Below are 13,221 nucleotides of genomic sequence, written 5' to 3' on the forward strand. Positions count from 1 at the left end.
TGGCTACTTTATTTCCTCAGTTATTATTGCTGGCACCTCTCTGCATGCTGGTGCAACAAGAAATAAAATGAGTTTAAAATGGCTCTGTATGGAGAAAACCACGTTTCCCCCCACCTTTCCTTATATATCAGCCAGTATATGAAGCCTCTACAAGGTGTTAAGGATGAGGCTCTCCGTGTGTCACAGGAAAAAAAGAGCAAGATGTCTGACAATGCGATAGCTTCACTTGGTTTTGTAACAAGTTTTGCTCCTGCAGAGGGGATGAGCAAGCTGTAGGCACACAGGATGAGATGAGCCATGCAAGGAAATGAGTCACGGCCCAGGGTGGGCACAGGGAGTTCCCCAGAGAATAGGCAGCAAAAATCTGGGGCATCCTGAAGAGAAGGAGATATAGGCTAGGCTAAATGTATCATGGGGCAGCAAGAAACCAGTGCCATCATGCAACTGATGTTAGGAGCCATTTAGAGCAATAGAAAGGGCTGTGTAGGTTTTAGAGCTTAAATTCCTCAGATTCTGTCTTTCTGACACATCTTTCAATATTTCTCGGTACAGTGGTGGGCTTGAGACTCCTGGATGTCATCAGAGTATCAGAAAAAAAGAAAAGCTGAATAATGTTGTGTAACCAAACTTATTAATGATGCTTAATGGATGCAGTTTTCATGCCTAATGGGAGGGGTTGAAACCAGGGCAACTTCACAGACCACTTCAGAAGGACACCATGACGGAGGAGAAGCAAGACTGTGTACAGCAAACACTAACCCAGGTATGTGTCACCTTCGAAGAACCTGCACTGCTGAGAGGACATTTCTAAGCATCCAACAGTCCAAAAAGAGGTGACAACACTGCAGTGAAATTCATCTTTCAAAATCTAGACAGGTCTTCACAGACAACACCAACTGTGAAAGTTGAGGGTATAAAATCTAGTACCTTAGATGTGGATTTCCTGAGCATGTGGTGTATCTGATGGCCTTTTTGGGTGGTTATCAGAGCCTTGCTACACATGGTGGGGAGATGGAGAGGATAGAGGCAGCGCAGCCCACCGATGGGCAGGAGATGCCCCCAACAATGTGAGTGCAGTAGTGTCTGACTCACCTCAAGTACATTGTTGCCCTATGCTCAGAAATTCAGAGCCAACACAGAATACCTCTTGCAAAACTTTCTGTAAAATATTTCTGGGAAGACAAACAACAAAAACAAGGGAGTACAAGCACAGTCATGTTGACAGGTCTGCACAGAACGACCCAGCTCATCTGCAGAGTCAGAGTACTATGAAAAGGAAGTTTCTGGTTTAACAACCCTGCACTGCCACACTTTGGCTCCAACGCGGGTGAGTCATGCATTTTCCATCTCTTAAAGATCTTGTCTGCAGCCCTGCAGTAAACATTCCAGGGAGCAGAGGGAGAGGAGCAGACGAGAGCAGCAGGACTGCGGTCAGAGGGAAGAAAATCTACTGGAAGCCACACACCAACTCTGGCAAACCCTGGAAACAGGGCACAAACAAACTTTTCACCAGGGACACGCCATTGTCCTGAAATGGCAGGGCTGGGCTGAGCAGAGGGCAATGCTGCTGTCCATTGCAGGCCACTGTCATCATCTCTCCAAGCCCTCCTGAACTTTGGGACTCCCTTTCCCACTTCCAGCTTTGTGGGCTGTGTTTAATTTTACCTCCTGTGTGCCCTGGTTCCCCAGACACGGGAATTATCTCTACTGGGCAATGTGAAGCATGTCCCCTGACATTAGCTGCAAACCATGTGCTTTGGCAGCAGAGGCAGAGGTTGTGGAGGAAATGTCTGTGCTGGCATCACTGCACAGATACAGGCACACTGTCACTTAACTGTTTGCTTACCACAAATATCAGCATGCCTGCAACCTAATGACAGCCATTTTGGGTGTAATCATCTATTAAAAATCATTCAGTGTCTTCTGAAAACAGCATGCAATGCTGGCAGAGCTTTCTAGAGTCTTGTTTAAAAGGATACTGGACTTTGGTGTCCTGATTTGTACACTTTTTTCCCAATTTTTCCCCTACATGGGTGATTTTCACACATGCAGGTATATGGACCTGGCTCATGTAAAGTACTGTCACCATACCTTATTGTTGTGGCACTGCTGCAGAAATAATGTTTTTTTGGACTTGTTCTAAAACTCATTCAGGGCAGCGGGAAGCCATTACTTGCAATGAAGTTTGAAGCAGGTTGCTGGCAAGCACAAGTGACCACATTTCCTCCAGTTATGCCAAATTCTCAGTGGCAAAGGAGGATTTTCATTTCCCCAGTGCCTGGTGCAGGAGGTAGGCACTCGAACTCATGCGCTGTTCGCAAAAACCTTGCCTCAGTTTTCAGGGTCTTGCAGCAGGAAGTGTTTACTTTCTTGCTCAAGGCCAGGTTTTTTGCCACATTTAATAATCGCACATTAATTCTTCAGTTTATTGCTCCACCCCAAAGCTGCTCTGCTGCTGGCCAAGGGCCTCACGAGAGCAGAACAGGACAGAATTGTCACTGAGCTCACTGGGGTGTGTCACAGCAGAGGTATGAGGGGAGCAGCAGGCATGGGGCGAGTGTGCAATCCACGTCCCAGTATAGACACCTGCTGTCCTGCCCCATTGCCCTGCCCCTTGTCCTGGGAATCAGGAAGTAGCCTGAGAGCCTTGGGTTTTGGAAACGAGGCAGTGGTGTGCTTCTTGTGCTGGGGAAAGGGCAGAGCCCAGCACCACCATCAGTTGGGGTGTCAGGCTGGTTTTGGCAGGACAAGCCTGGGCATGGTGTGGCTATCCTGGGCAGTGTCATCACAAGTCGCTCCACACTAAACAAATGCATTTTCTCAAGCAAAGAACTTCCCCTCAGCTATTACCACTCTGCTGACCCATGGTGACTTGAAATTCTTCAGGTTTTGCAAAGTTTGGGGCTGATGTCTACAAAACGTAAGTTCCTGCAGAGCTGCGATGCATTTGCCATCCACCCAAATGTGGATGGCATTTGCAAGTCACTGTGTATTTGCAAATAGAGTTTCCATCACCCAAGCCTGGGAGGCCCAGGGCAGCCTGCACTGCATTGCAAAGGGCACCCAGCTATCCACACACGGCATTCAAATGACCGCTGCCCAGAGAGAGCAGAGCATCATCTTGGCTGATGGCTGACTGACTCCATCAGCCAACCTTGGAAAAGCAGCAGATTCCTCTGGATAGAAATGACAGATTTGGGGTTTTGTGATGCACAAAACAAAACTCTGTTACCTCTCACACTGACTTGCACATCAGCTGCATTTAAATTGTGCTGGGTTGCTACCAAGCAATTTAACCACAAACCAAATCCCTCCACACTTCTGTGCTGATGCCTGGTCCTGAACATGCACAGAAACAGGTCTCGCTGCAATGCAGGGCTGCTCCCTCGCACTTCTCAGGATAAATGCACAGCTTAAAATAGAAAGAACTACTCCCAAGGGAGAGCAGTGCGTGCTGAGAAGGAGTTGTCCACACTTCGGATTCATTAATGCTGTGCATGTTTTCAGAGGAGCATGAGCAGGAGTTACTGCAAGCAGGGATGTCCTCGAGTAATGCACCCTCACCCAGTCACTGCTGCTTGGCCACTCAGGTGAATCAGTGATTTTTATTACTGTGCTATTTTGCAGCTACAAAATAGCTGCAATCTGTTGCTAAGGTGGGAGCGATCTGTTCAGCACATGATGAAACAAGAAAAAGGTGAGGTTTTTTTCCTTGCTTTGAGCTAAATGTCAAGCCAAGCTGCACTGAGTGCTGGGGTCTTACTTCCAAGTGCTCATTTATCTCTGCTTTTGCCCAATGTTATTTCAGTTTGCTTTCTCTTTTTTAATTATGAAAAATTTATACTGCCTTCAAAACAGCATAGAGCTGTAAAATATTTTACACATTACCCATGTTTCCCTTCTGAACAATTTCAGTTTCTTATTTTCACACATTTCTGAAACAGGAAAGAGTTTCCTGTGAAGCTGTGTTGCAATTTTCCATTAAACATTTCTGAACCAGCTTGTACTTATACTTCCTCTCCGTTGTTTTGACTGGAAGCTGTGCTTCTTAAAACCAGAAAGTACAGTCCTGATCTAAGAAGAGACCTTACTCCTGCAAAAGGCATACAGTCACCAGTGATTAAAAGGAGCCTGAACTACACAATTGAGAAAAATTCTGAGCAGGGACGTAAGGGCAAAGCAGCAGGCTGCTATAATGGATTCAGGGATGCCACGCTGCAAGCAGACCTATTTTTTGAAGATGTGTTTATTAATATTAATGCAGCTTTTAACATGTAAGTCTCACCTTCAGACGTGGCACTTGTCATCCAAGTACAGGATGAACCAGCTGCTAACAAGGCTGCTAAATGCACAACATCCACCAACAGTGATCAAGCCGATCTGCAGGTTTTGAGCAATACAATGCTCTCCTAAGGAACACTACTGTCTGCTTTTATCCTCATTTCCAGGTATATTATGCAGTTGTGAATGGCAAAGTATCTCACAAAGTATTTTTTCTAACTGTAGAGTGTAATAAATAAATTGTGTATATATTTAAAATGTGTGTCTTGACTGCATAAATGTGAGCACCTGCATGCAAATACACCTTGCAGACATAACAAGGCCATTATGCATGAGTGCATGCTTTGATGAAAACCAGTTAGGTTTCTCATGGTCGGCAAACTGGGGAGGACAAGCTATATAATAACTTCTTTCCATTGTTGATACAGCCCTGTTTTTAAGTTTGATAATCAGATCAGAAGTGCAGTGTGTCTGAAAAGATTGCACATAAACCAAACTCAGGGTCGATGTCTTTATCTGGTACAAGTGCTCTGTGTGACCCTTTACATCCTTCAGTCCTCTTGAGCCTCAGTTTACCAGCAGCAAAGACAACAGCCTTCCCCAGAAATGTGAATGAAAGCCTGGGGTCTTTGAGCCTGCCATCACAGGACTGCAAGCTATAGGAATGACGGATGTATTACAACTCACAAAAGCTGCCAGAGCCCAGAACTGTCATTTCCTTCTCTCTCAACAGGAATTTCTTGTTTGCCAGAGGGTTTTTCATAACCTGTCACAGCTACAGAGGGAAATACTATGGAAGTAATGCTGTAATTACTGACATCTTGTTTCACAGGCAGCTGCTGAAAGTATACGAGAAGAAGCACCACCGCCCAGACAACACAGCACTGGGGAACAGTTTTCAAACCCTGGCAGGAAGAAAAATTACATTCAGCATCACTGGCAAAAGATAATTTTGTGTTTTCTAACCACCAGTAGTGTCCAGTAGCATCCCAGCAGCATGCTCCTATATGGCCCGAAAGAACAGCTGCTGTTTGTGGTATTAAGAGTCATGGGCACCACATTCTGCTTGTAGCTACAGATGGTACCAACTACAGGCTTATGCTATGGCTGCCCATTAGTAAGGCTGAATGGAGATAGCAGGAGGAGGAGGCACTTTTCTCCCTTTCCTGGCCCTAGAGAATCCTCAAAGTTTCTTATCAAAATTCAGTCTTAAGTTAATACTTTGTTGTGTAAGTTCAGTATTTAATTATAATATAAAGATATAATTAAATATAAATTAATTATATCTTTAAGTGCTGTTTTAAGTTATTAATCCTTAGTCTTTAGTCACTAGTCTCTTATTTTGTCTGGGAATCACGGGAATGTTGGTTAATCATACAATGCGTTACATCATCTATAAAACAGCTACAAGACAGACATAGATACATCTATGTATGCATGAATGTATATACATACTACATATACAGCAGTTGAGTGTTGGTTTTATTTTTGCTTTTGGATTAGTTATAAACTATACTTTGATCTGTCTTGGGCCTCTTCAGCCTTAATTGTGTGTGTATTTGTGCGTGGGTAAGGTAGTGAGAATGAAAAAACGTAAAATATAAAGAGATGTGTTGTCATGTAAAACCTTTTCTTTGTTACTCTAGGAACAAAAGTCACCCTCATAAATGGCTTACTGCATCTTTTCAAACCAATGCAATTTTTAGCTTGTTTTACAGGATGTATTTCAGAAAACCAGAGCTGTTCTTTTAACCCTTCCTCTGTGAAGCCTCTATTAATTCCAAGATTTTCAGGATTAATTTCATCTGAAGGGAAGTTGCCCCACGCTTTTTTAATTTCATCTGAAGGAAAGCTGCAGCCTGATGATTAGGGGTAAGTGCAGCACTGCACTGGAGGGAATGCTACCACTCTCAAGGAAATCATTGTTTCTGTGGCAAATGGAGACAAACTGCAAAAACGCCCAAGAAGTATGCAAAAGTTTCAATCTCTTGCATGGGTTTTATGATTTGCAAGATACAGCACTGACACAGCCAAAACATTTTGAAAAATTCTGCATGTTGAACATAGAAACTGTGCTTAAAAGGTAGGTGTTTTATTTAATTAGCATGATTTTCTAGAGATTTTAAAAATTTATAGTGTTTAAAGACTTTAAAGTCTTAAACCCAGGACATCTATTCATAAACACATTTTTGTCCCACCTCACACACAGCTCACAAAAGTTTTCTTTATCTCCAGTTTCTACTTAGAGACTAATCTAAGCCTTCAGTCTGAGAATCTGAGAGAAATGGCACTGTAATTTTCGTATGTATAAATCTTTATAAATCCGGTTTATAAAAATCAGAAATTTTTAGGACGTACATTCTTGGTGTATGTCATAATTTAGTTTACACTTGAGAGAATATACCTCATTTCAGGAAAGTTTTGGCTTTTTTGTAATACCAGCAGACAGAAATGAGCTGCAGGTTGCTCACTCCTACACAGCTGCAATGCTTGACATTCATTGAGGTAATGCCTACCTTGTCACGCTGGACTTCCTTTTGGACCCCAATTTGGAGTCATAACCTTGTGCTATCTGTATCCATAGCCACTCCAAGAATGAAATAGAACTTCTGGATAAATAAAAACTTTTGTACATATAACCCAATTCAGCTCCAGTAATTATTAAAAATTAATTTCAAAGGGTTTTTTTGGTTTTGTTTGTTTGCTTGTTTTTTTCTTAAGCAAGACTCAGCTCAGTATCTACGGATTTACAAAATAAAAAGCCCCAAGGAAGACTATGGAATCAGCTCTAATCTTCCCTTGGTTGGTGTCAAAGCTTTGGACTTTCTGTCTGTGGAAAGGAAATTTCCATTCAGCAGTGGGTTGGAGTCCAGCAGGAAACCTTCAAGCCACACCAAACAAACAAGAGGACACACCATTTATATGATGAAAAAGAACATGTTTACAACATGTACCAAAATATGGGTTCTTATATAAGGAAATAAACCTTTCTTTTCAATAGCAGGGATTTTAATTATTGCTTATTGAGTTATAGAGCAAAGATTTATCAAACTATTCACTCTTTTCAACATAGAGGGTTTCCATAAATGAAAATTCCAATTTCCATTTACTGAACACTTTGTGAACAAAAGCAGTAGATGAAGAAATTAAATGTAGTTGTTTGTCTTCGTTACTGTTGGTGTGTTGAAACAGGGTGGGACTGCATGCATCAAATTAAAAAAAAAAAAAAGTAAATCCTGATTACTTTAGTGTTGTGAGGAAGAGAACACAATGAAAACTTGTGACAAGTTTCTCAGTAAACCAGAGATTAAAGAAACAACTTGTTTGATTCATTTTTATACTTTGTTTTAGATTTCTTTTTTGAACTACTCTGGATAAAAATCCAGTTACACAAGAAATTTTGTACTTTATTTTGCAAATTTGGTGAATGACTCATAAGCTTGCCGTAGTGCTGTTATGCAAGCTATACTAATAAAATATGTATGCTTGGCAAAAATTTCATCTGATCCTGACAGAATTTTGAGTACCTTTTTATTCAGAGGCATTTGACGTCAACTAGTGCCCTCTGGAGACAGGAATATGGTGGGGAGAAATGAGTCTTCTATTTTAGATTCCAATTTTAGACTCCAAATAACTTCAATTGCATGTAAACATATCCATTAACCATAACTCTAAATGACTATTAAAAGCACACAAAATATTTTTAAATACTTGTTTGAATTACACATTATCACAGTAAAGAACCAATGTGGCCACCTGCTGTTGCTCCAACCAATATGCACTGAACAGGCCTAAGTCTGGAGTATTCATCCTGTCCTGCATCTGTTTATGGTCAACCCTCTGCAGAACTTGCCTACCAATGCCATGTCAAATCTCTGCAGGCTTTAGCAGGTTTGTTTGCCTGCAGATGATCTGAAAGAGTTAAGCAGAAAATGCAACAGAAAACAGAATGTCTTTGAAATTATACACCTGTATGCTACTGAAAGCTGCAAGAGAAACTTGATTTTCCTAATTAAAGATAAGAAGAGTCAGACTGATTGGGATAATTACTAGCAACTCTTCCAAGCAAATACAAAAATCTTTACCCAACTGAGCAAACTGCTGGGGTTGTGTTTAGGCCTGCAGTAGTTGAAGACCTGACTCAGGCACCTGTCAGTTGAGATCACTTCTGTAAGAGGAATGAGTACCTGCTTTTCCATCCTCTGGTAAACATGTGCTGTCTACCTCTATTACATATAAAAGTAATCTAAACTAGTTGAGAATAATTGTATGCAGAAATTGCCAATAAACAATGGTTTCTTAAAGCAGTGGCAAACTACATGAGCCTTCTAATAGAAACAACAGTGCCAAAGCTCTTCACCCAGAGCCAGATTTCCTTGCAAGGCTGGAGCCCAGTCATTTTCCAAATTGCTGTAAATGCACACAGTGGCTGCAGAACTGGAGGCAATGTCTGGGCAGCTCTCCTCCTTCATGCAGCCACCAAGTGCTCAAATCTTTTCAATACTCATCTAATTCATCATCTAACTTCCTACTAGGAGAGCTTAGAATTGATAATGTGCATCAGGATCAGCAGAACCCTCAGTGTTGGCCCAGCATGATACAGACTGACATCACCAAGGATTTCATGTACTACTGCCTCATGACCGTGAACTCCACAGCTTCATCTACTGTCAGCTCCAGTTGCTGGTCATCAGGCATGCAGTAAGGAGCAGAGTAAAGCTTGCTGGAGGCTTCCTGGAGCACTGTCTCAGCAGGGAGGGCCTGCTGCCTGGAGCTGAGGAATGCAGTATAATCTGTTAGACCTGTCAGAGTGACTGCAGATAGAAAAGCACGCAACAGCCCTGTGTGAAAGCCATGCATCAAATATGGCCCTTGCCTTGGTCTTTTCCAGAGCACCTTGCCTAGATGCACATCCTTGTAAGATGGTCACATGTAACTGCTTTACACTTCCACAGACAGATACAATGCAGAGCTCAGGGAAAGGCTGAAAGTTCTAAGCAGGTGACCCATCAAGTGGAATGCAAACCCTAGACACGTCACAGAGTGGAATACTTCAGAGACTAGCTGTAAATCTGCACGTAGCTAATCACAAGGAAGAGCAGAGACTGCTTTAGGCATATGACACATCAGAACCATCCTTCATCTCTGGAGATTAAAGCCAATCCCCAAGGCCTCAAGGAGTCCACTCGCCTCCTTTCTGTCTGACGGGAGAATGCACAAGTACTAATTGGCTTTACAGACTTTCCACTAAGTGGCTTGCCCTCTTGCCTCTGCCCCACAGGAAGCAGGGAGTAGCTGTCCAGGTGGTGAGCTCTCACTGAAGACTCAGACACTTTTGCTTCCTTCTGCTGATAGACACAGCCTTCTCACCCAAGTGCAGGAACCACTGCTGCTGTTACCTCTTCAGAGTAATACAGCTCATCCAATGGCTTTTCCACTCAACCAGCCTCAATTTGGGATTCTCTAGCACAGAACAACCAAAATACCTTTCTATTTTACTTAAACTGTGCATAAACAAGACCTGGGCAGGACAAAACTGATGAACTGTGCCAATTCCTGCATGCGACCTGTGTTTAAGTACCTACAGGCAGCAAGTCATCTATTGCATTTTGAACCTCTTTCATTGGAGGTTGACTTATGTTATAATTCATCATTCTTGCCATAATGCTTCAAGAATATTTGCCACGCCACCTCAGTCACATTTTGTTTCTTTACTAAGGGGGCCTCAGAGTACCACTGTTGGTAAACGATGAATTTTTCATTCCAGCTACGTATCCACATGAACAGGAGACTTGGCCAAACCAGGCTCAGGATTGCACCGTTCCTGCTCAAGAGAGCATTTTCCGAGTTTTGGTCATGGTGGCTTGGATGTGCCTCATTTTCCTTCCTGAGAAGGACTTGGGGGTGTTGGTTGATCAGAAGTTTCCTACGACCCAGCTTCAGTGCACACTTGAGCCCAGATCTCCTGTGTGCTGGGCTGCATCCCCAGAGCATGAGCAGTAAGTCAGAGAGGGGATTCTGCCTCTCTGCTACACTATGGGGAGACCTCCCCCTGCAGTCCTGTGTCCAGCTCTGGGGCAACAACACACGAGTGTTGTGGAGCTGTTGGAGTGAGTCCAGAAGAGGCCATGGAGATGCTGCGAGGGCTGGAGCAGCTCTGCTCTGGAGACAGCCTGAGAGAGCTGGGCTGGTTCAGCCTGGAGAACAGAAGGCTCCTTAAGGGGAGACCTTAGAGCAGCTTCCAGTGCCTAAAGGGGCTGCAGGAAACCTGGAGAGGGGCTTTGGACAAGGGCCTGCAGGGACAGGCCAAGGGGAATGGCTTTAATCTGCCAGAGGGGAGATGGAGACGAGCTCTTGGGCAGAAGCTCTTCCCTGTGAGGGTGGTGAGGCCCTGGCACAGGGTGCCCAGAGAAGCTGTGGCTGCCCCATCCCTGGCAGTGTTCAAGGCCAGGTTGGATGGGGCTTGGAGCAACCTGGTCTAGTGGAAGGTGCCCCTGCCTGTGGCAGGGGGTTGGAACTGGATGAGCCTTAAGGTCCCTTCTAACACAAACCATTCTATGATTCTATGATTCTTTCAGCTCAGACTGATCATGACCTGTTTCTGCAGTAGTTTGGAAGAGCCGTCACTACACCCCACACAGCTCATTTGTGTAGACTTACACAGACAGGCATTTGCATCTCACTCTCAAATAAACATCAGACCTGGAAAGCCTTTACATTTAACAACCCTAGCTACGCTAAATCCCCTAAACATGAGCATTACCACCACAGCAACCCACAGGATGTGTGACCAACTTCAAAACCAAGGGCATGGTTTTGCAGGAGGGCGTGAAGATGTTCCCCTCCTTTAGTGTGGGTTCAGGCCTAGGCTCTGACAAAGGCTGGAAGCTGGCGGGGGAGCCGGGATGACAGAGCACGCACATGCACCCACCGCCCGGCTCCATCTAGGGGGAAGCCGTGGAGGCAGGATCTCTGACACCAGCTGCCTCAGCGCTAACCTCCAGCTGAGGGTCGGGTGTCCATACCCAACGCTCTTTCAATGGTGAAGTCTTTTGCAGCAAAAGAAAAGGATCTGCCCCTTTCCCCCCTTGCTCCCAGAGCTCCTCTATTCAAGAAAAGCCACTCTAGTTTCAGCGTTGCCCTTCACCGGCGCTTGTGAGTCGGAGGCACGCCCGCAGCCTTCTCCTGACCCAAGCCACCGCCGCGAACCTCAGCCCTCTTCCTCTCGCGCCCTCCCCTGTCCCGGCAGGAAGGGGAGGATCCGCCACCGCCCCAGAAAGCTGTGGCACTGGGACCGCCGGGCCCCCAGATCGGTCGCTCCCCCCGCTTCGCCGGCCGACCCTTGCTTCTCCGTGGCCCGGAGCCGCACCGGGGCAGGCAGCAGGGAGTCCCGCCGCTATGTCTCAGCCCGAGACTGGGAGGCAGCCGTCCCCCGCCGCGGTAAGGTGGAGCTCGGCCGGTGGGGAGGGTGGCTGTAACCCCCGGAGCGCTGTGGGGAGGGCAGTGGCGAGCCCCGGGGGCGCTGCCCGGGCTGCCCCGCGGGCTCGGCGGGGCCGCGGGCGCCGCCCTGGTGCCGTGGGGCCCGGCAGTGGGAGGCCGCTGTCGCGGTGGTGCCGCCCTGGGGTGGAGGCGGCTGCTGGGGCGGGGTGCGGCCCAGGCCTTGAGCCGAGCCGAGCCGAGCGGCAGGGAGCAGCGAGCAGGGGGCAGCGCCATGGCTTTCGCGCGGTGGTGGTACGCCACGGTAAATGCAGGGGTGCGGCGGGACGGCCAGGGAGCCTGGGCCACTCCCGGGGGAGAGAAAGGGGCGGCGGCGCGCCGCTCCGCTCCTGCGGGTGGCCTCCCCTCTCTGTCTCTAAGGCTTAGGAAAGGATTTTACGGTGACAGGAGGTACATCAGCGCTTCTTCTTCTTCTTCTTCTTTTTTTTTCTTTTTTTTTTTTTTTCTTTTCTTTGTTTTTTTCTTTTTTTTTCCCCCCAAAGCGTTCGTGCAGTAGAACTTCAGGTCAAATGAGAACGTGGTGTACTCTGGATATACTTCCATCATCCCGCCGCGGTCTTATAGAAGTGACACTGAAAAATCAGGGATTTGACAGTTTCTGTCATCTTCTGAAGTAAGGCAGAGCTTGCTAGCTGACGAAAACTGCACCACTCGGTCAGAACACAGCGATGTGTGACATAAGGCAGAATTTTTATGGGATTGTTTCTGCTTTGGAAAAACCCTTGTAGTGTGTCTGTTCGCAGGAACATATTCTTAACTGCAGGTAGGTAGTGGAGTTGCCAGGAATAGCTGTCGCTTGCTAGATTCTCCTGGAGTAAACCACAGCTGTCTGATAGCTCCACGAGGTTCGGCTGAATTTAGGTCGTTAGTCATTACAAACCTGCAATTGCTGTTGAAAGTCTTTATAGTTTATTAGTCATATGCGGAAACAGTCTCTCTACAGAGTAGTGAAAAAAAGTTTGTGTTCTGTTAAAGTTTTATGGAAAGTATGCACTGTGTAAGGTGGGTTTCAGAAAAAAGCATAATGTATTTCCTGAATATATAATCAGGTAGATGGCATCTGTTAAATTTATAACTGTACTTTTAAATTGCTATAAGTAGATGGATAGATGTTTAGAAACATTTTTGAGTGTTGTTTGTTGTGTCAAGTCAAATCAGTGATACAGTGTGGTGGAGGACACCAAGTTACAAGGAGGAATGTTTGGGAATTGCTGTGTTAAGTCATGAGATGAATGTTAAAGGCCTCGGTTGTCCAGGGTCACTGAATCCAATGTACAAAAAGATGCTAAGTGTGCTATCTGTGATCAGGTAAGGAAACCACTGACCCACGTGTTCTGTTGTAAACCCATGGTTACGGTTTTGGCACCAGAATAGCACCTGCAAGCCTCCGTGTGGGACTGCAGCCTGCTCTGGCCCAGTGCACAACAGTTTGTGCCTGGGAGA

At 45.4% G+C, this 13,221-nt stretch overlaps 1 protein-coding gene across 1 annotated transcript in view; it reads left to right on the forward strand.

Annotated features, from left to right (window-relative positions):
- Positions 1–11,992: 11,992 nt before the first annotated feature.
- The window catches only part of CAST (calpastatin), a gene marked incomplete at its 5' end in the record, with an annotated part of 61,037 nt that continues 59,808 nt past the window's right edge, over positions 11,993–13,221 (forward strand). The window contains one exon of the mRNA XM_080638351.1: positions 11,993–12,022. Within this exon, the coding sequence (XP_080494477.1) occupies positions 11,993–12,022 (30 nt within the window). The remainder of the gene's footprint in view (positions 12,023–13,221) is intronic.

This window comes from Psittacula echo (genome assembly GCF_963264785.1).
Source record: "Psittacula echo genome assembly, chromosome: Z".
Taxonomy (NCBI): domain Eukaryota; kingdom Metazoa; phylum Chordata; class Aves; order Psittaciformes; family Psittacidae; genus Psittacula; species Psittacula echo.